The 27,243-nt window shown below is 35.8% G+C and overlaps 1 protein-coding gene across 1 annotated transcript in view; it reads right to left on the minus strand.

Annotated features, from left to right (window-relative positions):
* Window positions 1-27,243, minus strand: part of RPS6KA6 (ribosomal protein S6 kinase A6) — a gene marked incomplete at its 3' end in the record, with an annotated part of 242,802 nt that overhangs the window by 163,856 nt on the left and 51,703 nt on the right. The window contains exons 3-6 of the mRNA XM_084259149.1: window positions 24,840-24,956; window positions 14,063-14,144; window positions 12,510-12,590; window positions 2,366-2,445 (exon numbers count right to left, since the gene is read on the minus strand). Of these exons, the coding sequence (XP_084115275.1) occupies window positions 2,366-2,445; window positions 12,510-12,590; window positions 14,063-14,144; window positions 24,840-24,956 (360 nt within the window). The remainder of the gene's footprint in view (window positions 1-2,365; window positions 2,446-12,509; window positions 12,591-14,062; window positions 14,145-24,839; window positions 24,957-27,243) is intronic.

Here is a 27,243-nt window from a genome sequence, read left to right on the forward strand (position 1 = left end):
AAGCCCAGGACCTAATGAATTTACAAATGAATTCTACCAAACATTCAGAGACGAATTAGTGCCCATCCTTCACAAACTCATCCAAAAAATTGAGAAGGAAGGGACAATACCAAACATGTTCTATGAAGCCAACATTACACTAATACCAAAACCGAACAAGGACAACACAAAAAAGGAAAACTACAGGCCAATCTCCCTAATGAACACTGATGCAAAAATCCTCAATAAAATTTTATCTATCAGAATGCAACAATGTATCCATAAGATAATTCACCACGACAAAGTAGGATTCATTCCAGGGACTCAAGGATGGTTAAACATCCGAAAATCAATCAACATTATCCAACACATCAACAAAAAGAAATATAAAAACCATATGATAATATCAATAGATGCTGAGGAAGCTTTCAACAAAGTGCAACACCCATTCATGATAAAAGCCCTTGAAATTCAACATCACTTGTAATCAGGGAAATGCAAATCAAAACTACCATGAGATACCATCTTACACCAGTGAGAATGGCACGTATTAAAAAAACTAGCAACAAATAATGTTGGCAACGTTGTGGAGAAAAAGGAACTCTCCTGCACTGTTGGTAGGAGTGCAAACTGGTCCAACCACTATGGAGAGCTGTGTGGAGATTTCTGGACCTACTAAACATAGAGCTTCCATATGATCCAGTAATTCCACTCCTAGGTATTTTCCCAAAGGACACAGAAACATCAATTCCAAAGAGCACCTGTACCCCTATGTTTATAGCAGCACTGTTTACAATAGCTAAGCTTTGGAAACAACCCAAATGCCCAAAAATAGATGACTGGATCAAGAAGATGTGGTACATATATACCATGGAATATTACTCAGCATTCAAAAAAGATAAACACATGCAATTTGCAGCAACATGGATGGCGCTGGAAGGGATCATGCTCAGCGAAATAAGCCAAAAAGAAAAAGAAAAATACCGGATGGTCTCACTCATAGCAGGAATCTAGAAAAATTAAATAAGGGACCAGGAAAAAGAATAACTACAAGAAAGTAAAAATCAAAATCAATGAACAACTATGAGCCAGAGACACTCTATGGGGGTTGGGGGGATGGGAGGGATTGGGGTCAAAATAAAAGGGTCACAATTGTATGGGGAATATAAAAAAATATATATAAAAAAAAACAAAATTAAAACAAGATCACACTAACTACTGGCAAGAATAGGGAACAACCAAAAGTCTCAAATGTTTCTGGTGGAATTTAAACTATGTAACCACTTTGGGAAACAGTATGACACTGTCATTAAAAGTTAAATTATATAACAACTATTATAACCCATCCTATATACGCCTACATATTTAAACCATGAATAATGAAAACAAATCTCCATACAATCACTTTTACCTGAATATCTGTAGCAGTTCTGTAAGTAATATCCAAAACCTTCAAACCAAACAGCCATCAACTAGTAAATGAATAAAAAACAGTGGCTATCGATATAGTGGTATTCTACTTAGAATACAAATGAATGAAAATGATTAATCGATGTATGCAACATGGATGAATCTCAAAATAATTATGCTGAAGTAAATAAACCAGACCTAGTAAAGAAGGCATACTAACGTATTTCTTTTATGAAAGTCCTAGAACATGCAAACCAAAAAATGACAAAAAGCACAGTTAAAATGTGAAGGGCAGGAGGGCAGTATTATAAAGGAACAAGAAAATTTTTGAGGCTGATCGGTAAATTAATTTTTTTTATTATTATGAATGTTTCCAGGTATACACAAAAATAAAAGTTATAAAAATGTTACTTTAATATGCTCAGTATATGGTATCCCAATTGTATTTCAATAAAGCAATTTTAAACATGAATAATTTAAACACTATTCCCAGAAGCATTTTGGTAATTTGGGAAGCCTATGTCCTAGGCTTGCCCCTATCTAATTTATCCAGTTATTTATATTGATCTTGTGCCTAAAAGATTAATAAGTAGCACATTCAGTTGATCGAAATGACAGGCAGAAAAAAAAATACCATTACTTGCACATCTACTAAATATTATGCAACATAATAAACAGAATATTTAAAATTTTGTAAGAAAAAAAGTAATTATCAAAAGAAATTAATTATATTTTTTCAATAAAATATATTAAAAATGCACAAACAGGCAGTACTTCCACTGCCCACCTGTGACTATGAAGTTGCTTCTTTTCACCAACTTTCTCCCACTGCAGGGCAGCAGCTTCCTGCCTGCCTGTGACCTGTCAAGTCCGCCTGCAACCATGCAGGTCTCTCTTAGGAAAATCTGTTCCTTTTCGTTTTCCTAAAAAACCTACACTTTAAATATTAAAAAAAAAAAGCACAAACAGCACTTACCTCTTTGGACAATCTTGTGAAGACGTCTCCTCCCCTGAGAAAATCCAATATTAAATACAGTTTCCCTTCAGTCTGAAAAGCTAATTAGAAATTAGAATTTAGTAAAAGAACAACATAAAAGGCTTAAAAAGCTTAGTTTGCTTTTAAATTTATATATATGCTTAAAATCTTATCACTAAACATTAACAATTAACCATTATAGGCTAAATTATCACAAAATTAAATAGTGTTGAAAGTTGCTGTAAATCCTTCCCATAACATAATCAACTTTGCAAGTGGCTTTACACAGAAATTTCTACCACCATCACTTTCCTGATTTATAAAGAGCACCATGTTCTACAGCAACTGCCTGAACTCTGCATTCTCACCAACTATTGAAAATTGAATGATTCTTTCAAACTAAATACCTCCTTGATAGTCAAAGCAATCCTGAGAAAGAGGAACAAACTGGGAGGTATTATTAGCTCTGATTCCAAACTATATTATGGAGCTACAATAATGAAGAGCATAGGATTGACATAAAAACTAACACACAGTAAAATAGACATATTAGTCATCTTCAGAGAGGAGATACTGGCTCATGCCAGTCTCTTCTATAGGGTGTCATTTGCACCTTTTCTTCATAAGAAACGTCAGAAAATATATATCCACTGAGGGATAGGAGTTCTATATTTCAACGTTCATTTGACGCAAACTATACCGATCTAACAAACACTACACACACACACACACACACACACACACACACACAAGTAAAATTGTTTCTTGACATCTTTTTCTTGACATCTATTAACACTTGCATTTCATTTAAATTGTTCCTATAGTCTATCTCTGGAGTTCTTGACTAAGCATAAAATGAAAGCACTGTGTTTTAATTTTTGTTTCATTGACTGTTTAGAAAATCATGTGCCTCACATCATTTCAGTTCCCTCAACTATAAATGAGGTAGTAAGGACACACAGTATCTGGAAAGATGGACTGTATGTCTGTTAACAATTTTTTTTAAAGACAAATAAGATCAGTGGAATGAGAAAGAGATTCCCGGGAAAAAATGCATATATGGTTAATTAATTTATAAGAAAGGACCAAGAATATACATAGATGGTAAAGAAGAGTCTCTTCAATAAACAGTGTTGGAAAAACTGGAGAATCACATGTAAAAGAATGAAAACTGGACTGTGATCTCACACCATACACAAAAATTAACTCAAAATGGATTAAAGACCAAAGTGTGTGACCTGAAACAATAAAACTCATAAAAGGAAATATAAGCAGTGGGCTCCTTGATGTCAGCATTGGCAATGATTTTTTGGAACTGACAGCAAAAGCAGTGGCAATAAAACAAAAATAAACAAGTGGGACCATATCAAACTCAAACACTTCTGCACAACAAAGGACATTATCAACAAAATGAAAAGGTATCATACTGAATGCGAGAAAACATTTGCCAATCATGCAACAGATACCTGAAATACACAAATAACTCATATAATTCAAAAGTAAAAAAAAAATCAAACAATCCAATTTAAAAAAATGGGAAGAAGATCTGAATAGACATCTTTTTCCAAAGAAAACATACAGATGGCCATGATTCTGAAAAGATGCTAAATACTACTAATTGCCAGGGAAATGCAAATCACAAGAACAATAGGGTATTGCCTCACACCTGTTAGAATGGCTACTATCAAAAAAGATAATAAACAAGAAATATTAGCAATGATGAGGAGAAAGGGAACCCTTGTGTACTGTTGATAGGAATGTAAATGGGTGCAGTCATTGTGAAAAACAGTAATTTGTGTTTCTTAAATTAAAAATAGACCTACCGAGGGGGCGGAGCAACATGGCAGTGAGGAGACACTGCGAGTAAGATCTACCATTAAAAAAAGTTAATAGGGAGGAAAAGCGGCAAGTCCCAGTGAGAAGTGGGACACGGAAGATAAACGGGTGACGCCAGCAAACTGCCCGAAGAAGAAAGTGGCCATAAAAGAGGACCAGAAGGGAGGAAAGCTCAGAACCCTGCTCCCCTCCCCCACCCACAGAGGCAGCACTCTCCGACCAGCAGAGAGGAGGAAAACAACAAACAAAAACGACCAACAAGAACAAACGACGCAGCAAGCGGGACTGTGAGTGGAAAGGAACTATTGCAGTCACCACACCCCATGAACAGGGGCTGTGGAGAATCCTGCAGGATTCACCGAGGTGGTGAGCGAACGGCTCCGGGCGCCATTAGAGAAGATCAAAGACCCCTGGAGACACGCACACAGCCCCGGCTGCCAGGGAGCTTGCCCAGAAAAGCAGCGCGCTTGGTGCACTTGAAAAGCAAACACGGACCAGGATCCCAGCTGCCCAGGTCCCCGCGCCTGCGACCTAGGCTTGCGGGGAGACACTCAGAGGCCCTCAAGGGGGTGAAAGCCCCTCACTGAGTAAGCAGGAACCAGGCGCCCAGGCACGGGAGCGGGGTGCAAAAGGCGCCATTCCCGCGCCACTGAACAGGGCTACAGCCCTCTTCCTGGACCTGAGGGCTTTAAACTGAGACCCGGGGAAATTCTGGGCGTGGGTTCTCCACCATGGTGGGGCACAAGGCAGACACAGCACCCCAAAGCCTTTGAGGTTTACCCTACCATTCTCCCTCTCTGTTCCCTGTCCACGGGGGTGGGGGGGTTGAAAAACAGCCCCCCAAGGACAATAGGAGAGATCTCTGGCGCCACCTAGCGACCAGAAAAAAAGTCACTAACACCCCATATAACAGGGAAATTTCTTAAGAAGTCTTGAAAAGGGCAGAAGGCTTCTGGAGGACCCAGTGGCCGCTGGGAAGTTAGCCCACGCCAGGCCCCTTCCAACCAGCAGTCTGAGCCCACAGAGGGAGCAGACACCCACGTCCGGGGCAGACCGGGCACGCAGAAGAGTGTGCCTGAGACCGGATGCGCAGGGACTGCTTCCCGCTTCGCCAGTTTAGAACAGGAACATTTCTTCAGTAAAGACTGCCTAAAACCAGCAGAAAGCCCCCCCAGAAGCCAGAGATGGTTCCTGGAGGAGCCAGAGGGGAGCGGAGAAGTTCACCCAAGATAACGGCCAGTCCGAGCAACACAGTGTCCCAATGCATACGACAAATTAGAAAACAGACAGTAGGGAGTAGAAGAACCACACGCAACCTAACAACGCCTCAGGAAAGAAGCACACCACAAAAAGAAAACCACCCCCCAGATTGCAACGACAGTAACTTGGAAGAACTTCTGAGCCTTCCAGAAAGAGAATTTAAAATTGCCCTGATTAAAAAAGTGGCAGAAGTCATAAAGGAAAACAATGATCAGAAGAAGGAAATTGAGTCCCTAAAGAGGGAAAACAATGGTCAGAAGAATGAAATTGAGTCCCTAAAGAGGGAAAACAATGGTCAGAAGAATGAAATTGAGTCCCTAAAGAGGGAAGTAAAAGAAATGCAAGAGATCAAAGAATTAATGGAGGAACTAAAGAACTCTTGGAAAAGCAATGAAAGCAGAATAGATGAAATGGAAGAACGAATAAGTACTCTTGAAAACACAGAAATAAAAAGAAACAAAACAGAAAAGGAAAGAGAAGTACGAAGGAAAAAGAACGAAGAAAGACTTTGGGAACTATCTGACTCCACGAGGAAAGAAAAGATAAGAGTTACAGGAATTCCAGAAGGAGAGGAGAGAGATGTAGGAACAGAGAAAATATTCAAAGAGATAATTGAAGAGAATTTCCCAAATGCGAAGAAGGAGCTGAAAATTGATATACAAGAAGCAAGAAGAACACCAAACTTCCACGACGAAAGGAAAAACACAGCAAGACACATAATAGTAAAGCTCCCAAGAATCCAGGACAAGGAAAAAATAATGAAGCTGACAAGAGGGAAGAAACAGATAACATTCAAAGGAAAACCAATCAGGCTGACATCAGACTTCTCTGAAGAAACACTATGGGCAAGGAGAGAGTGAAGGGACATAGTCAACAGACTCCAAGAAAACAGATGCCAACCAAGAATACTCTATCCCCCAAAGCTCTCCTTCCTCTTTGAAGAAAGAATATGGACCTTCCCAGACAAAGAGAAACTCCGGAATTTCATTACGACTAAACCCCCACTCCAAAAAATACTACAAGGAATCCTAAAGCCAGAACCTCATAGGGACGAATAACAACAAAAGAAGACCAAAAAAAAAAGTTATTAAAAGAATAAATAAATAAAATCAAAGTAAAGACAAACACAATGGCAAATACAGATGCTAACATATCAATATTAACTCTAAATGTAAATGGACTAAACTCTTCAATAAAAAGACACAGAGTTGCAGCCTGGATTAAGAAACAAAACCCAACCTTCTGCTGTCTCCAGGAAACACATTTAGCTACAAAAGATAAAAATAGGCTTAAAGTTAAAGGATGGAAAACAATCCTACAAGCAAATGGACCAAAAAAAAAGCAGGAACAGCTATACTTATATCAGATGAAACAGACTTCAAACTCAAAAATATAAAAAGAGACCCCAGTGGTCACTACATTATGATCAAGGGCACAATACTTCAAGAAGAAATAACACTCATTAACATATATTCACCAAACGAAGGAGCACCAAAATATATCAGACAACTGTTGTCCTCTCTGAAAACAGACATCAGAGAAAACACATACGTAGTGGGAGAGTTCAACACACCACTATCAACAATGGATAGATCAACAAGACAAAAAATAAGTAAAGAAACTAAAGCTCTAAATAAGGACCTAGAGCATTTGGGCTTAACAGACATCTATAGAACACTAAACCCCAAAAAAAGGAAGTACACATTTTTCTCAAGCGCACATGGATCATTCTCCAGGATCGATCACATACTGGGGCACAAGACAAACATCAACAGATACACCAAGACTGAAATCATACCAACCATTTTTTCTGACCATGAAGGCATCAAACTAGAAATAAACCATAAAATGAAGGCAAGGAACTATTGTACCTCATGGAGATTAAAAACCAAACTACTGGAAGACCACTGGACTAATGAGGAGATCAAAGAAGAAATTAAAAAATTCTTTGAATTGAATGACAAGGAGGACACTATTATCCTAAATGTATGGGATGCAGCGAAAGCAGTAATAAGAGGAAAATATATAGCAATAGAAGCTCACATCAAAAAACAAGAAAGAACTCAAAGAAACAACCTAATCTCAAAGCTCAACCAACTAGAAAAAGAACAACAAAAAAAAACCCAAAACCAGTAGAAGAAAAGAAATAATAAAAACCAAAGCAGAAATAAGTGAAATTGAAACTAAAAAAACAATCCAAAAGATCAATGAAACCAAGAGCTGGTTCTTTGAAAAAATCAATAAAATAGACAAACCCCTACCCAGTCTCACAAAGGAAAAAAGGGAGAAAGCACAAATACACAGGATCATAAATGAAAGAGGAGAAATCACAACGGACACAGCAGAAATCAAAAGAATAATCAGTAACTACTATGAACAGTTATATGGAAACAAGTTCAACAATCTAGAGGAGATGGACAAATTCCTACAACTCTACAATCACCCAAAGCTAGATAAAGAAGAAATAGAACACCTAAACAGCCCAATTACAAGCAGCAAAATTGAAATGGTACTCAAAAACCTGCCCAAAAACAAAAGCCCAGGACCTGATGGATTTACAAATGAATTCTACCAAACATTCAGAGACGATTAGTGCCTATCCTTCACAAACTCTTCCAAAAAATTGAGAAGGAAGGGACAATACCAAACACGTTCTATGAAGCCAGCATTACACTAATACCAAAACCGAATAAGGACAACACAAAAAAGGAAAACTACAGGCCAATCTCCCTAATGAACTTTGATGCAAAAATCCTCAATAAAATTTTAGCTATCAGAATCCAACAATGTATCCATAAGATAATTCACCACGACCAAGTAGGATTCATTCCAGGGACACAAGGATGGTTTAACATCAGAAAATCAATCAACGTTATCCAACACATCAACAAAAAGAAATATAAAAACCATATGATAATATCAATAGATGCTGAGAAAGCTTTCGACAAAGTGCAACACCCATTCATGATAAAAGCCCTTGAAATTCTTGGAATACAAGGAACATACCTCAACATCATAAAGGCCATCTATGACAAGCCAACAGCCAGTATCATTCTCAATGGTGAAAAGCTGAAAGCAATTCCATTAAGATCTGGAACAAGACAAGGATGTCCACTCTCACCACTGCTTTTCAATATAATAATGGAAGTCTTAGCCAGAGCAATAAGACAAGAGAAAGACATACAAGGAATCCAAATAGGAAAAGAAGAAGTCAAACTATCACTATTTGCAGATGATATGATAATATACTTAGAGAACCCCAAAAACTCCACAGAAAAACTAATCCAACTTATCAATCAGTTCAGTAAAGTGGCGGGATACAAAATCAACACGCAAAAGTCAGTAGCCTTCCTATACACAAACAATAAATCTGAAGAAGAAGAAATAAAAAAAAAAACATCCCTTTTATTATCGAAACAAAAAAAATCAAATATATGGGAATAAATCTAACAAAAGAGGTAAAGGACCTATACAAAGAAAACTATAAAACACTGTTAAAAGAAATAGAAGAAGACACAAAGAAATGGAAAGACATCCCCTGCTCATGGATTGGAAGAATAAACATTATTAAAATGGCCATCCTACCAAAAGCAATATACCGATTCAATGCTATTCCAATCAAAATTTCAATGTCATTCTTCAAAGAAACAGAACAATTATTGATGAAATTCATATGGAATCACCAAAAACCCCGAATAGCCAAAGCTCTACTGAAGAAAAAAGAAGGAAATGGAGGCATCACACTCCCAGACTTCAAACTATAGTACAAAGCCATAATCATCAAAACTGCATGGTATTGGAACAAGAACAGACATACAGACCAATGGAATCAAATAGAAAATCCAGAAATAAACCCACAGATTTATGGTCAACTAATCTTTGACAAAGGAGCAAAGACTATGCATTGGAGCAAAGAAAGTTTGTTCAATAAATGGTGCTGGGAAAACTGGGTCGCTACATGCAAAAGAATGAAGCTTGACCACTACCTCACACCATACATAAAAATCAACTCAAAATGGATTAAAGAACTAGACATAAGACTGAAACCATAAAATACATAGAAGGACATATAGGTGAAACACTACAGGATTTGCATATCAAAGACATCTTTACAGACACATCACCCAAAGCAGTGATAGTGAAGGCAAAGATAAACAGCTGGGACTACATCAAATTAAAGAGCTTCTGCACAGCAAAAGAGACAATAACAAAAACAAAGAGAAACCCCACCAACTGGGAGAACATTTTTGCACCCAACACTAATGATAAAGGACTGATCACAAAAATCTGCAAAGAGCTGATGAGACTCAACAACAACAAAGAAAATAACCCAGTCAAAAAATGGGCAGAAGAGCTAAAAAGAATCTTCTCTGAAGAGGAAATGCAAATGGCAAACAGACATATGAAAAAATGTTCAACATCACTTGTAATCAGGGAAATGCAAATCAAAACTACCATGAGATACCATCTTACACCAGTGAGAATGGCACATATTAAAAAAACTAGCAACAACAAATGTTGGTGAGGTTGTGGAGAAAAAGGAACTCTCCTGCACTGTTGGTGGGAATGCAAACTGGTCCAACCACTATGGAGAGCTGTGTGGAGATTTCTGGACCTACTAAACAAAGAGCTTCCATATGATCCAGCAATTCCACCCCTAGGTATTTACCCAAAGGACACAGAAACATCAATTCCAAAGAGCACCTGCACCCCTATGTTTATCGCAGCACTATTTACAATAGCTAAGCTTTGGAAACAGCCCAAATGCCCAAAAATAGATGACTGGATCAAGAAGATGTGGTACATATATACCATGGAATATTACTCAGCATTCAAAAAAGATAAACACATGCAATTTGCAGCAACATGGATGGCGCTGGAAGGGATCATGCTCAGCGAAATAAGCCAAAAAGAAAAAGAAAAATACCGGATGGTCTCACTCATAGCAGGAATCTAGAAAACTTAAATAAGGGATCAGGAAAAAGAATAACTATAAGAAAGTGAAAATCAAAAATCAACAAAAACTATGAACCAGAGACACTTTTTGGGGGGTGGGGGCCGGGAGTGGAGGGATTGGGGTCAGAATGGGGCATGTGCAGTTGTATGGGGGAATATAAAAATAAAATTTATTATTTAATAAAAAATAAAATAAAATAAAAAAATAAAAATAGACCTACCATATGATCCAGAAGTTTCACTTCTAGGTATTTATCTGAAGAAAATGAAAACACTAACTCAAAAACATACGTACACCCCTGTATTCATAGTAGCATTATTTACAATAGTCAGCACACAGAAACCCCATTGTCCATCTGGAGATGAACTGATAAAGGAATTGTTGCACACACACACACACACACAGAGGGGGGAGAATATTATTCAGTCATTAAAAATGAGGAAGTCCTGTCATTTACAACAACATGGCTGGACCTTGAAAGCATTATGTTAAGTGAAATAAGTGAGACAGTGAAAAACAAATAATATATGATCTCATTTATTTGCAGACTTTAAAAAAAATTGTAATACAGAGAACAGATTGGTGATCGCCAATGGTGGAATTGTGAGTTGAGCAAAATGGTGAAGGGGGTCAAAAGGTACAAAATTTTAGTCATAAAATAAATAAATGATGGGGATACCTGGTGGTTACTGTAGTTAATACTGTATTGTATATTTGAAAATTGTTAAATGATCTTAAAAGTTCTTATCATGAGGGAGAATGGAGATAGCAAAGTGTAGAGGGGTCTCAACAGACCATGGTGAAGGACTTTCAACGCCATGGTCATAGATGTTGTGTGGTAACATACATCTGAAGAATGTGATTCTATACCTCTAAATCATATACATTGTTGTAAACCAATGTTACCTCAATAAAAGTTAATAAAGAAATAAAAGCTCTCACCAAAAGAAAAATATTGTACCTATGTATGATCACAGATGTTAACTAGACTTAATATGGTGATAATTTAAAAATGTATGCAAATATTGAATTATTATATTATGCACCTGAATGAAAATAATGTTAAATGTCAACTATGCCTCAATAAGTATCCTCTAGTAAGCTTTCCCACAGCCCTCTTTTCCAATTTCCATACAGCATCCTTACCCTCTTCTCCATCAAATTACTTGCTACTAATTTTGAGATCTCATTGTACTTTATTTAAGTACCTTAGATACTTTATTTTTACTTGTACAATTAATTTGTTTACATATCTGTACTTCCCTATTGATTATAAACTTCTTGAGATCTGAGCCAATTTTACACTGTAGCCCATACATCACTAAATACAGTGTTTTATACACAACTGGTATTTACTAATTAATGACATCATGGAGATTCAAGCATACAGGTCTTCAGAAACTAGTACTTTTATTCCATTAGGACATCAGGGAGTGAAAAAATGAGTACGACTTTCTTTGTATTTTTATAACAATAATTTGGTACATATTTTAATGTTTTGTCAAAATAACAAAAAATAAAATCAATAGCTGCTACACCTTTAAATTGTTAAAATTCAAACCGACATAGATTTTCAATGATTTAGCAATGTACAAACTTTTGAAATTCCCAGGGAAGCCAAAGTCTACAATTTCATGCATATATTAAATTAGCAATGGAACCATATTTCGAATTCAGAACTATCTGACTGCAAATCCATGTTCCTTCCATTATACCTACTGCTTTCTTAGTGCATACTCTCCCCTCAATTCTAAGAAAATAAAATGGTCCCCTTCAACAGAACCAGAAAAGAAGATTAAGAGGAGTGCAACCAAGCATCAGAATGTTTTACATAAATTATCACAGTAATTTATAGTCTAAGACCACTGAGTTGCAGTCAAGTACAGAAATACTACCAGACAAGTAATCAGAAGACATTGTCTTGTTGCCTTACATAAGTTAACTATAAATACAGAAAATACAACTAAAAACTGTTTAGTGATCCTTATTTCAGATAAATCAATTTGACATAATAGAATGTAGTCTGAAGTGTTTCTTTCCTGCTACAAAATCTTAATTCCCTAATTTTATAAATCAAAAAAGATTACATACCATAGTGCAATTTGACAATAAATGGATGATTTACTTCCACCAGTATATCCCTCTCCATCTTTGTCCGAACTCTGTCTCGAACTGAAAATTAGAGAAGTGTAGAATATAACTATTGAATGTAATTTCAGTGAGGATTCCACAAGTAATTTATCAACCAAAAAATTGAAAATATAAAATGTAACTGTATTTAAAGTAGCCGAAACTGGGCCTCCCCTGGTGACGCAGGGCGCAGCACTGCAAAGCTGTCCACAGCCTCTGCAGCGCCGGTTCAATCCCGGCCAGCCAGCAAGGGTCCCAAATGGCGTGGCAGACCTCTCCTGTCGTGCCTGCTGCTCCCTTCAGCAGTGTATTTCAGTCAGTGTGCCTAGTCTGTTCCCCAATCTGTCTCTGCTGAATCCTCTCACCCTCCCATGCATCTGGCCTGTACCCCGGTTCTTATGTAAATGAATAAATAAATGTTTAAAAATAAAAATAAATAAAAATAAAGTTGCCTAAACTGGCAGTCTATATATTCCTATGTAATAATAACTATATTTGCAAAACTCCAACAAATTCTGTTTAGATGTATAGATGAGTTAAAGTGATAGGTATGTGGCTAACACAAATTTATTATCAATGAGTCGCTATTTGTCCAAATGAGTTCACTAATTAAAACTGAGCACAGTATTATTGTTATCAAAGTCCAGAAGACTGGGTATACAAGAATATGCAGGCACTTGTGCTTTCTCAACAAGTAATATCAATATGGCAGAAAAAAAAGTAAGAATCTTGAAATGAAAGAATATAGCATAATAAAATATGTTCACTTTAAATTTAATGTGTCACTTTTCATACAATTACATTTTTATAAGAGTACATTCTCACTAAAGCAGTATTTTTCTGTTCTGTTGAAAAATTTTGTTATCAAAGGTCTTACCTTACTCAGATTATGTCCAAATACATGTGTTATCTGGTAATGGTTTGACTATGTGTACAATATTAAATACAAAACACTCATAATAGTTATTGGTAATGTAAACTGTTGAGAAATATAATTTGCATTTGATATTATGTCCCAATGAATTTATTTTTCTGTTCAGCATAATAAATAATATCCTTTAAGAAACTGGATATTAAATCAATATCAAACATATTAACATCACAGTCTAGAAAACTGTGTTATTAATCTTAAAAGGAAACCAACTCTACTTACCTTACAAACAAACAATACATAGTATATTTGTTAAAATGAGGGCCTCCTCGGTGGCACAGGGGTTAAAGACAGCGCTATCAAGTTATCACCAGCCACTGCAGCACACATTTAATCCCTGCGTGGCCAGGAACAACCCACATGGCAAAGCAGATTTCTCCTGTCTCGGCACCTGCTCCCCTCAGCAGTGTATTTCAGGGAGTCTGCCTGTTCTGTTCTTTTCCCCACTCTCTCTGGTGAATCCTCTTACCCCCTCGCACCTCTGGCTTACACCCCAGTTCTTGTATGCATAAATAAATAAATCTTAAAAAAAATAAAATGAGCTTTACCAAATTCCATTTTAATAAATTTTCCAATTTTCTACCTTTTAAAGATGCTTTCTTTAACACCTTCATTGCATAGAGCTGCCCAGCATCAGGACCAGTCTTCTTTCTAACAAGAAACACCTAATAGGGAGATTAAAAATAAGTAAAATTCACAATTCAAGTCATTCTTGCTATATACACACATTAGTATACAAATGTTCTTACATTTTCTCTAATTTTATAAAGTTATGCATTACCCCATATATCATACCCTAAATTATAGTTGCAATGTTTTCTTACTTTCATTTAGAAAATCTGGCTCTCCAACATACCATAGAAAAGAAAATTTTAAAAATAGATGACATGGTCATAGATATTAGGAACTTGGTGACATAAAAGAAAAATAATATAACGAAAGAAATTTGAGCTCAGAAAGCTACTTTTAGAACCCTGGCTACTGTTTGTTACCTTAATAAAAAGCAGGCAAATGTGAATGGTCCATTTTGGAAGAGACCAGTCATTTTGTTTTCTAATAAGACATCAGAAGCAATTCTTACCTGTCTTTCAGGTAAAGAAATCAAGTTAACAAATTATCTTAATGTATAAGTAAAAGTTAAGATTCTTTCTTTTTTTAAATATTTATTTATTTATATAAGCACTGTGTACAGTCAGAAGCGCGGGAGGGTGAGAGAATTCACCAGAGCCAGAGAGGGCAGCAGAACAGAGAGACTGAAGTACACTGCTGAGGGGAGCAGCAGGCAGCAGGAGAGGTCTGCGCACCATGTGGGACCCTCGCCAGACGGCTGGGGATATAACCGGCGCTGCAGAGGCAGCAGGCAGCTTCGCAACCCAGTGCTCAACCACTGCGCCACCAGGTAGGCCCAAAAGTTAAATTCTTTAAAAGGTACCAGGTAAGCTTAAATAATAATATCTCTTATTTTCAAATGAAGAAAATACACATTAAAAACTAACTTTCTAATAAAGTCTTAGTTATGAAGATACATATGAATAGATTTCCAGTTGTATAAAGGCTATTTATTATTAAATGGCTGTTTCCTTTTGAAAATTAGCCAAAATTAGTTCACTGATTCAACTTGCCATCCCCAACCCAAATAAGTTTTATTAAACCACTGCTTAAATTAAAAATGTGATCAAGTAACTAATATGTTCAGAAAAAATTACAAGTGGGAAAAATTTTGAGTAATTTTTGTTTTTTCACTATCCCAATATAAAACTCAATACCCTTTATTGCATATACTGTATGTGGTAAGTATGTATCTGTCAAATGGGGAAGTGGTAGTCGTTATTTCAAGAAATTTCTGCTTTCCTCTATCCTGAAAGTAAAGCTTAAGATCAGACGTAAAGTCAAGAATTATTTGTTTTCTCATACATCTAGAGCAGTCTTTCTCATTGTTTCATGTAGTCAAACCAGTATCCTATATCCACCCCAGCTTTTCTCCAATACACTATAGAACATGTTTATAGAACTGTAATACATTATTTAGAAAATATAAATTTACGTCATACAAAATATAATCATTTTATAAACTAATAGATACTACACATAAAATTACTATGCAAAATTTCTGTAAACATTTCAAATGCTTACACTCATACTCTAAATATACCTCAGAATAAAACAGTAACAAACACTTATACCACACTTGAAATAAGAGAATGCACAAAATAACAAATGGTTGGTTTCTACAAGAACAAAAGTATCTTCAAAAAATAAAGTTCAGGATAAATTAAATGTAAATTGTGTAGATGACCACAAATATTTTTGTATTGATCACATATATTTCTGTATTGAAAGATATGAAGAATTATAACAACCCTATCTCAATTTCATATTAAAGATCAATTCTAAACTCAAAAATTTCCCTGAAACAATGAGTCTTTAAGAAGTGTCAGTCCTGCCATGGAAGATTTCAATAGCTTCATTCTATAGAGTTGTTTTTACTGGTTTAGAGTTGAAAAGGATATTCCTAAAAGTCCATATATTTTCGCTGATGAAAATGGTAAGCATTTGAGCAAAAAGTGTCACATTTAGCATATCTATAGCCTATCTTCAGTTTCCTTTACAAAATAGAAAGAATGGCTAGAGGTTTGCCAGCCTCACAATGAAAAAATGGCAGAAAACACAAATAAATAGTATCACAAAAGAAAGAGGAGAAATTACAAAAGATTCACCAGAAATCAAAAGAATAATCAGAGATTACTATGAAAATGTATATATAAACAAGTTCCACAATCTAGAAGAGATGGACAAGTTCCTCAAACTACGTAATCATCCAAAGCTATATAAAGAAGAAAAAGAACAGTGAAACAGACCAATTACAAGCAATGAAATTGAAACAGTAATCAAAACACCCCACAAAAACAAAAGCCCAGGAGCAGACTGCTTCACAAATAAATTCTACCAACATTCAGAAATGAACTAGTGCCTATCTTACACAAACTCTTTCCCAAATAATGAGAAAGGAATACTACCAAATATGTTTTATGAAGCCAACTTCACAGCAATACAAAAAGCAAACAAAGACAACACAAAAAAAGAAAACTACAGGCCCATCTTCCTAATGAACACTGATATAAAAAACCTCAATAGAATCCTAGACAAAAGAATCCAAAAATGCATCAAGGATAATACACCGTGATCAAGTGGGATTTACTCTGGAAGCATAAGGATAGTTCAACATCAGAAAATAAATTAATGTAATCCAACACAACAACAACAAGAAAAATAAAACCATACAATGATATCAATAGATGCTAATAAAGCATTTGACAAAGTTCAACATCAGTTTATGATGAAAGCCCTCAAAATTCTTGGAATAAAAAACATACATTAAGATAATAAAAGCCAAATACGACAAATAATTTTATTCTCAATGGTAAATAGCTGAAAATCTTTCCTTTTAGATCAGGAACAAGACAAGGATGTACACTCTCACCACTGCTTTCCAATATAATACTGGATGGCCAAGCCAGAGTGTTAAGACAAGGGAAAGACATAAAGTATCCAAATAGGGAAAGAAGAAGTAAAACTATCACTACTTGCAGACAACTTGATAATATATAGAGAGAACCCTAAAAGCTCTACAGAAAAACTAATTAAAATAATAAACTAGACAAAATCAACATACAAACATCAGTAGACTTCCTCTACGCAAACAATCTATCTGAAGAAGAGGAAATTAAGAAAACCACCTAATTTACAATTGTACCCCCAAAAATCAAATACCTGGAATAAACCTAACAAAGGAGGGAAAAGACTTATATAAAGAAAATTATAAAACATTGTTAAAAGAAATAGAAGACACAAAGAAATGGAAAGACATTCCCTGCTCATGGGATTGGAAGAATTAACATGATCAAAATGGCTATCCTAATGAAAGCAATTTACAGATTCATCACAATTTCAATAAAAATCTCAATGTCATTCTTAAAAAAAAAATAGAACAAATATTGATGAAATTCATATGGAATCACAAAAACTCTCAAACAGCCAAACTTCTATGAAGTAAAAAGAAGGTGAATGGAGGTATCACATTCCCAGACTTCCAACTATAGTACAAAGCCATAATAATTAAACAGCATGGTACTAGAACAAAAGCAGACAGACAGACCGACCAATGGAATTGAATAGAATGCCCAGAAATAAAGCCACACGTACATGGACAACTGATCTTTGACAAAGGAGCAAAGAATATGCAAGGACAGTTTCTTCACTAAATGGTGCTGGGAAAACTGGACAACATAAACAAAAGAATGAAACTAGACCACTACCTCACACAAAAATAAACTCAAAATGGATAAAAGAATTGTACATAAGACCTAAACCATAAAATATGTAGAAGAAAATATAGGTAAAACACTACATGGCATACATCTCAGTAACATCTTTAAAGACTCATCCCCCAAAGCAAAGAATGTGAGGAAAAAGATAAACATCTGGGATTACATCAAACTAAAAAGGTTCTGTACAGCAAAAGAGACACTAACCAAACAAAGAGACATCCTACTGATTGGGAGAAAATTTTTGCATGCCATACAACTGATAAGGGACTGATATCAAAGATTTACAAAGAGCTCACAGAACTCAACAAAAACAAAGTCAACAATCCAGTAAAAAAAAAAAAAATGGGCAAAAGAGCTAAAAAGACACTTCTCCCAAGAGGATATGCAAGTGGCCAACAGGTACATGAAAAAGATGTTCAACATCACTTGTAATCAGGGAAATACAAATCAAAACCACAATGAGATACCACCTTGCACCAGTGAGAAAGGCACATATTAAAAAAAAAAAAAAAACTAGCACAACAAATGTTGGCAAGGATGTGGAGAAAAAGGAACTCTCCTACACTGCTTGTGGGAATACAAAGTGGTCCAACCACTATGTTGAAGGGAGCCAGGGTAAAAAACCAGGTGACACATAAAGGTAATCCTAACAGGCTGACTTCAGGCTTCTTAGAAGAAACACGATCAGAAAGAAAAAAAAAAAAGAATGACATATTAAAAAGACTCAAAAATACAGACTTCAGGCTAAAAAAGTGTCAAGAGACACATGTGGACACTATATAATGACCGAGGGAACGATATATCAGGAATACATAATACTCACAAATAAATAACTCACCACAAAAGGGAGCACCAAAATACATTAGACACTTACTATACTCTCTGAAGAGACATGGACACTGGAGAAAAAATAAATATGGTAGGAGACTTTGACACTCCAGCACATGCACTGAGAGATCAACGAGACAAAAAATAAACAAAGACACAACAGCACTAAACAAAGATCTAGACCACATGGGCCTAACAGAACTACAGGGCACTGCAACCCCCAAAAATCAAAAACACATTTTCACATGTGTGCACTGATCATTCTCCAAATCAACCACAATTTGGATCACAGGACTACTATCAACAAATACATGAAGACTGAAATCATACCAAGTATCTTCTCTAACCATAAATGTATCAAACTAGAAATCAATTACAAAAAGAAAGCAAGGAGACACTCCATCCCCCATCCCCCCCCCCTACCCTGGCCACATTACATGGAGACTAAACACCATACTACTGAAAGACTACTGGATTAATGAGCGAACCAAAGAAGAAATAAAAAAATCCTTGAAACAAATGATAGCAAGGACAGAACCTTTCAGAACATGCAGGAAACTACAAAAATAGCATTAAGAGGAAAGTATATAATAATACAAGCCCAATCAAGAAACAACCAAATTGGGCCTCCCCGGTGGCTCAGTGGTTGAACACTGGGTTGCAATGCTGCCCACAGTCTCTGCAGCACCGGTTCGATCCCCGGCTGCCAGGTGAGGGTCCCACATGGCGCACAGCCCTCTCCTGCCACCCACTGCTCCCCTCAGCAGTGTACTTCGTAGTCTGCCTGTTCTGCTCTCCGCTCTAGTGCTGGTGAATTCTCTCACCCTCCCATACTTCTGACTGTACCCAGTGCTTGTATGAATAAATAAAATAAATCTTAAAAAAAATTAAAAAAAGAAACAAATCATCCACCTTGAGGAACTAGAAAAAGAAGAATAAACAAACCTAAGAGCAATAAAGAAAGGAAATTATAAAAACCAAAGAATAAATAAATGAAATAGAAATAAAAAAGACAATCCGAAAGATCAACAAAACCAAAAGTTGGTTCTTTGCAAAAAATAAACAGACAAACCTCTCAGAAAACAAAAGCCCAGGACCAGATGGTTTAACGGGAAAGTTCTACCAAAAAATTTAAATATGAATTAATGCCTATTCTGCAAAACTATTGCAAAAACCTGAGAATACTAACATATATTTCATGAGGCAAATACCACACATATAACACACTAATACTAAAACCAAACAAAGAGAACACAAAAAAGGAAAACTATAGACCAATTGTGCTAATGAACATGGCTACAAAAATCCTCAATAAAATCTCAGCAAACCAAATCCAACAGTGCATCAAAAGGATTATATACCATGACCAAGTGGGATTTATTCCAAGGACACAAGGATGGTTCAATATCTGAAAATCAAATAATGTAATTAACCACATCAACAGAAAGAAACATTAAAAACATATCATAATAATATATGCTAAGAAAGCACTTGATAAAGCTCAACATTCACTTTTGATGAAAGCCCTTGAAAAACTTGGGATAAAAGGAGCATATGTTAACATAAAAGGGAAGAAAAGAGGTATGACACTCCCAGATGTCAAACTCTACCATAAAACTATAATAATAAAAGCAGCATGGTACTGAGACACAAAAAGACACACAGGCCAACAGAACGGAATAGAAAGCCTAAAAATAAAACCACACATATATAGTCAACTAATCTATAACAAAGGAGAAATGAATATATACTGGAATGAGGAAAGTCTCTTCAATAAATGGTGCTAGTAAAAGTGGACTGCCACATGCAAAAGAATGAAATCAGACTATGACCTTATGCCACACACAAAAATCAACTCAAAATGGATAAAATATATGGATGTTAAGACCAGAAATCATAAAATATACAGAAGAAAATACAGGCAAAACACTCCATGACATAAAATTCAGAAAAATCTTTAAGGACTTATCTCCAGAAGCAAGTAATGCAACAGAGAATATAAACAGCTGGGACCACAGCTAACTAAAAAGTTTCTATACAGCAAAGGAGACTTTAACCATAACGAAGAGATACCCTACTGAATGGGAGAAAGTATTTCCCACCAAACATGTAACAAGGGACTAATACCAAAGATCTACAAAAAACTTAGACAACAAACAGAAGAAAACAACCCAATCACAAAACATGCAGAGGAACTAAATAGTCACTTTACCAAGATGACATACAGATGTCCAACAGGCACATGAAAAAATGTTAATCATCACTTATCATTAGGGAAATGCAAATCAAAATCTCAATGTGACAGTGCCTCACACCAGTGAGAATGGCCTATATTAAAAGGCCCCAGGTATCAAGTGCTGGTGGGTATGTAGACAGGCTGAGTCACTATGGAATGTTGTTTGGAGGTTCCTCAAAACACTAAAAACGGATCTACCATATAACCCAGTGATTCACTCCCAGGAATCTACCTAAAAGACACAAAAACAATTCAAAAAGAAACCTGCACTTGTGTGGTTATTGCAGCACTATTTACAATAGCCAAGATATGCAAACAACTTAAATGCCCCAAAGCAGATGAATGGATCAAGAAGATATGATATAGATACACAATGGAATACTACTCAGTAATCAAAAACGATAAACTGATGTCATTTCTGCTAACATGGATGAAGCTGGAATGGATTATGTAAGCAAAATAAGCTAGGAGAAAGATAAACAGCAGGTATTGGCACTTATATGTAGAATATAGAGAAATCAGACAGACATTTAAAGATAAACATTAAAGCAAACCTTGAAAGCTAACCATAGATCTGAGGCATCCAAAAGGTGAAGAGGAGGGGTGAGAATGGGGTGCAGAAAAGAGCTCAATGGACTATGGAGGAGGACTTTGGGAATGCTATGGGTGACCACATCTGAGGAGAGAAATTCTATATTGTTAGAATATTAACTAGAAAGTGAAACAATGGTAGCTCATAAAATAAAAATTAAAGTTCAGATAACAAAAATAAATAATGTTTGTCTTATCAAGAAAAGAGATATCCTCTTGCCATATGAGATAACATGTATAGAACTGGGGAGTGGGGATTATACTGAATAAGCAAAATAAGTCAGAAGAAGAAAGACAAATACTAAATGGTGTCTCCTATTAAGTGGAATATAGAGAAACAAAACAAATGGTCAGATAAAGCCAAAGCAACAACACTAGATATCTCACTGCAAAAATGAGGCTACTATATGGGGAGGGTAAGGCAAGAATATCAAGTAGGGAGGGAGCACAATGGTGTATGATGGAAGACTATTACTACTTTTGTGGTCAATGTGGTTTGGTAACAACACCTGAAAAGGGAGATCCTATAACTCTAAATTACAAACAATGTTGTAAACCAATGTTACCTCGATTTTAAAAAAGCCTATTGAATGTAAAAAAATATTTACATATCACAAAACCCAAAAATCCATGATATAAAGAGAACACATCCAACTTAACAAAAACATAAGCAACCCAATTATAAAACTGGAGGAATATCTTAAGAGACACTTTTCCAAAACGGGTATACAGATGGCCAACAAACATGAAAAAAAATGCTCATCGCCACTTCCAATTAGGAAAATGCAAATCAAAATCACAATGAGCTATCATCTCACAGCTTGGAGATGACATACTTCAAAAGCCTCCCAACAAGAAGTGTTGACAGGGATGTGGAAAAAGAGGAACCCTGATACAGTGTTGGTGGAAATGTAAATTGACCAGTCAATTTGGAAAGCTGTCTAGATCATTCTTTAAAATCTAAAAATAGAAATACCATATGATCCATCAATTCTACTCCCAGGTATCTATTGGAAGAACATGAAACCATCAACTCAAAAAACTGTAGTTCCACAATGTTTACTGCAGCATTATTTATAATTGATATCATATGGAATCAATCTAAATGCCAATGCTAAATAATTTGGAAAAAGAAGATATGGTATATGTACAGTGGAATACTCTTCAGCTGTGAGCAAAGATGAAATTTTGCTATTTGCAGCAAAATGGAAGGACTTGAGGGGATTATGCAAAGCAAAGCTATCCAGAAAGATAAAGACAATGGCTGGATGATTTCACCTATATAGGTACGATAAGGAAAAAATGTAGATGAAGTGGCAAATTAAAATTAAAATAAATTAGTGGAAATTAATTTTACAAGTGACCCTAGCAGTGTTTTTTTCTTCTATTAAATAGACTACAAAACTATTTGTGTCAAGTTTTATATAGGCTAAAATTCCACTTAAGGCATTTTATCAATGAAACTTTCACAGAAAATCTTAAGACTGTGGCTCAAAGTTTTTTGGACTTGCTCCTGCATTTGTCTGATGCACAACCTTGGCCAATTCCTGAAGAGTTTCAGCATATGACATGTCACATCTACTCAATGTCTATGCAAAAGATGTAATAAGGAAAAAAGTATGTTCACATGGTAGGAAGCAAAAAAATAAAAATGTCACCTCCTTAATATTTCTTACATAGATTAACTGCATTAAGATCACTATTCTGGGAGCCTCCCTGGTGGCGCAAGGGGTTAAGCACCACACTATGAAGCAATTGCAGTCTCTGCAGAACGAGTTCGATCCCAGGCCGGAGAGAGAGCAACCCACATGGCGCAGCAGACCTCTCCTGTCTGGTCTGCTGCTCCCCTCAGCAGTGCATTTCAGTCAGTCTGCCTGTTCTGTTCCCCGCTCTGTCTCTGGTGAATCCTCTCAACCCCACATCTCTGGCCTGTACCCCAGCTCTTGTATGTGTAAATAAATAAATCTTTAAAAAAAAGATCACTATTCTGTATTTTAATATTAGAAATTTTATAAAGGCCTCTATGATATCCATGTTAAACCAAAGTTCATTCCCAAGCTGAATAGTCCTACTTTAAGGACTACACTGATAATTTATCAATTTGTTGCTATCTTTAACATGAAGATGTTATTGAAGACATTTCATTGTTATTATGAATTATCTTTATGAATTCACATGAGAAAAATTTCTCTAATATGCTTGATATGGTTCTACCTTAAAGCAACTGTCAATAATACAATTACATTAAGTTCTTTATAATATCTGGCAGAAAATTTAAATCTTCATTTGTGTCTCATTTCTAGAAGACCTATAGGTCAATGCATTTGTGAACAGGGTATTCCTTGTACTCCTTGTTTTCATGTATCTCCTGTACAAATTCACTAGCAAGCTATAATCTACTTTGGTTTATCCTTTATACACTGTGAAAATATTTCTTTATATTTTACATGTCATATTCTATACAGCATAGATATCAACTTACTTTAAGATAATTAATGTCTATTTATATTCATTGATACTCTTTTACAACTATTCTGCAAACACCAGATATTCAATAATTGTCTTTCTGTTACAATTTTCCAGACCTTAATAATCACTATTCTGTTGCCTTTTTTCCATTTAAAACTAAACCTTGTCTACCCTGAAATTAGTATTTTCTCCTTATCGTTCTCCCCCTTAAATTGTTGCTGTTTTCAGAAGGATATTATTGTGTAAATGTACCAGTTTTCATGTACTAGACATCAGGTATACAAAATTTAGAAATCAGGCTTAGACACTTCTTTTTTAAGAATCATATTCATTAAGAACTTCATAAACATTTCCAATAATGAGTGTGAGAATTAATGTTTCTTGATAATGTTTTCTCCCTTAAAATGTAAGCTTCTTGAATGCAGCACTTTTACATAAGCCATGTCACCCAGTACTTACCCTTGCTCTACTTTAAACACATAGCACTTTAACAGATAATAAACTCATATATCCACAGGTGAATTCATATAAAATACGGACATCTCTGATAGAGTTAAAAAATACAGGTAAGATACCAGGAGAAAGCAAGCTGTGATCATGCTAACATATGAACAGGGAAATATGGATAACCATTTTTTACCCAATATCAAACTACTTTGTTTGATAAATGTCATATTTACTCCTACAGAAATCAGGGAGCCCAGGAGATTAGAAAACTTTTATTATTATAGAGAAGTATAAAGAAATATGACCAAAAATATGACAGAAATAAAAGGAATAAAATTAGTTACCTTCTTGTGTATCCTTTGACAAGTTTAGAAATGCACACTTATCAGATTTCTATGGATATATACACTTTTTGTTAAATGATAGAAATAAAAACACATATAGGAAAAAGCATTCATTACTTTTCCAAAGGATCCCTGACCAAGAACCTTGAGCAACTCAAACTGTGCAGGATCTGCTTTCTCATATCCTTCCTTAACGTGATGAGTAATAGGGATTTCTTTAACAACTCCTTCATCCTATAAAAAGAAAACAAAAGAATACACAAATGCAGTTGCAATATTCTGTGAATAATCCAATTACCACTTAAGTCACATAATTCATTAACAAAAACTCCTTCTTTCTAGCACAGTTTTATAAGATATTAGTATCCCCATTTGCCTGTTTTTAACACATAGAGACATACCACCACCACCCCTAGGATATTTTTTGCATGTAAAAGCTATGATTCAGTGTTCCTTTCCAACTAAGTGGCAATAGGAAAAAGAAACATCAACTGCCAAGAAAGAGTCTTAAGTCCCTTACTGCAGTATGACTCACGAGGTGGATGCAGAAAAAGTAAAGAGTTAATTAAGCCTTGTAAATTGTAGGGCATGACAAAAAAAAAAGGTAAACCTCAAGAGCTATTTTAAATACTACCATTTAATGACTCAGTGATATACAACTACTTAAATGTCCAGTAGGTCAGATAACTGAAAAAGAAACTGGCATAGACAAAATATGAAAACCCAAATAAATATTTCCATAAATGGCTCTTTTATTGAAACTATATAAATTAGAGAGAGGGTGGGCTCCACAAACAAAGGTGAGTAGAATAGCACGCATGCACCATGCAAGGCTCCTGTAGGCCTCACACCCATGTATAGGAACTGAGTAGAGAAAGGGAGGGTCCACCATGAACTGTTGACACCAGGAAAACACAGCCCCTGAGTTATTGTTGGAAGCCAAGGACCCCACAGTCACCTTCTGGAAATGAGTAAATACACAGGGAGGGGATCCTCAAAACAGTGCCCATCAACATATCCACAGCATCACTACTCTTGTGGAATCTGGCATAACAGTGCTGGATACAATCTGGCCACCAGTTCTCAATATAGCAAAAGGAACACCACAAAGAGATGCTCGCCAGTACCAGTAGCACAGTATTCCAATGAATAGAACAAATTAAAAAATTAAAAAACAAACAACAGGGAGAAGGAAAAAATACAAATAACCAAGCAAGGCCTTAGGGGAATGACACACCACAAAAAGAAAATCAACCACTGGAACTCAACAAACGACAGGGAAGAATTTATCTGCCTTCTAGGTAGAGAATTTAAAATTGCCATGATTAAAAAGCCTAAGACAAAAAGGAAAAGAATGATATGAGAAATATAATTAATGAACAGAAAAATAAAATTGAGTGCTTAAGAAGGAAATGAAGGAAGTGCAGGAGATTAAAAGATTAATAGAGGAGCTATAGAACTCTGGGAAAAGCAACAAAAAGGAAGAATCAATGTAATGAAAGAACAAATCAGTACTCTCGAAGATACAGAAGTAAAAAGAACCAAAAATGGAAAGGAAAGAGAAGTATGAAGGAAAAAGAATGAAGAAACACATTGAGATGTATCCGACATGATGAGGAAAGGAAATATGAGTTATAGAAATCCCATAAGGATAGGAGACCAAGGAACCGAGAAACTATTCAAGGAGATAACTGCAGAGAACTTCCCAATAATGAAGAAAGAGATGAAAACAGACATACAAGAAGCGAGAAGAACACCAAATTACCACAATGAAAGAAAAACTACATCAAGACACATAATAGCGAAGCTTCTAAGAGCCAAGACAAGGAAAAAATAATGAAGCTGATGGGGGGGAAGAAACAGCTAACTGATAAAGAAAAACCAATCAAGCTGACAACAGACTACTCCAAAGGAACACTACAAGCAAGAAGAGAATGAAGTGACATATTCAACAAACCCCAAGTCAACAAATGCCAACCAAGAAGACTTTACCCTGCAAAGCTCTATTTCCACTACAGAGGAAAAATAAGGACCTTCTCAGGCAAACAGAATCTCCAGAAATTCATTACTACTGAACCCCCACTACAAAAAAATACTACAAGTCCTAAAGCCAAAACCAACAGAGGAATGAACAAGAAGAATAGAATAAGGCAATGAATAAAATCACAAAAAGACAAACAAAATGACAAATACAGACACCAATGTATCAATATTAACTCTAAATGTAAATGGACTAAGCTCATCAATAAAAAGAAACAGAGGGCCTCCCTGGTGGTGCAACAGGTTAGTTCTCAGCACCATGAAGCTATCCACAGCCACTGCAGCAAAAGTTCCAACCATGGCCAGAGAGCTAACACACATGGCACATCAGACCTCTCTTTTCTTGCCCACTGCTCCCTTCAGCAGTATATTTCAGTCAATCTGCCTGTTCTTTTCTGCACTCAGTCCCCGGTGAATTCTCTCTCCCCATGCACATCTCGCCTGTACCCCAGTGCTTATATGCATAAATAAATAAATAAAT

Source organism: Talpa europaea, assembly GCF_964194135.1.
Source record: "Talpa europaea genome assembly, chromosome: X".
Taxonomy (NCBI): domain Eukaryota; kingdom Metazoa; phylum Chordata; class Mammalia; order Eulipotyphla; family Talpidae; genus Talpa; species Talpa europaea.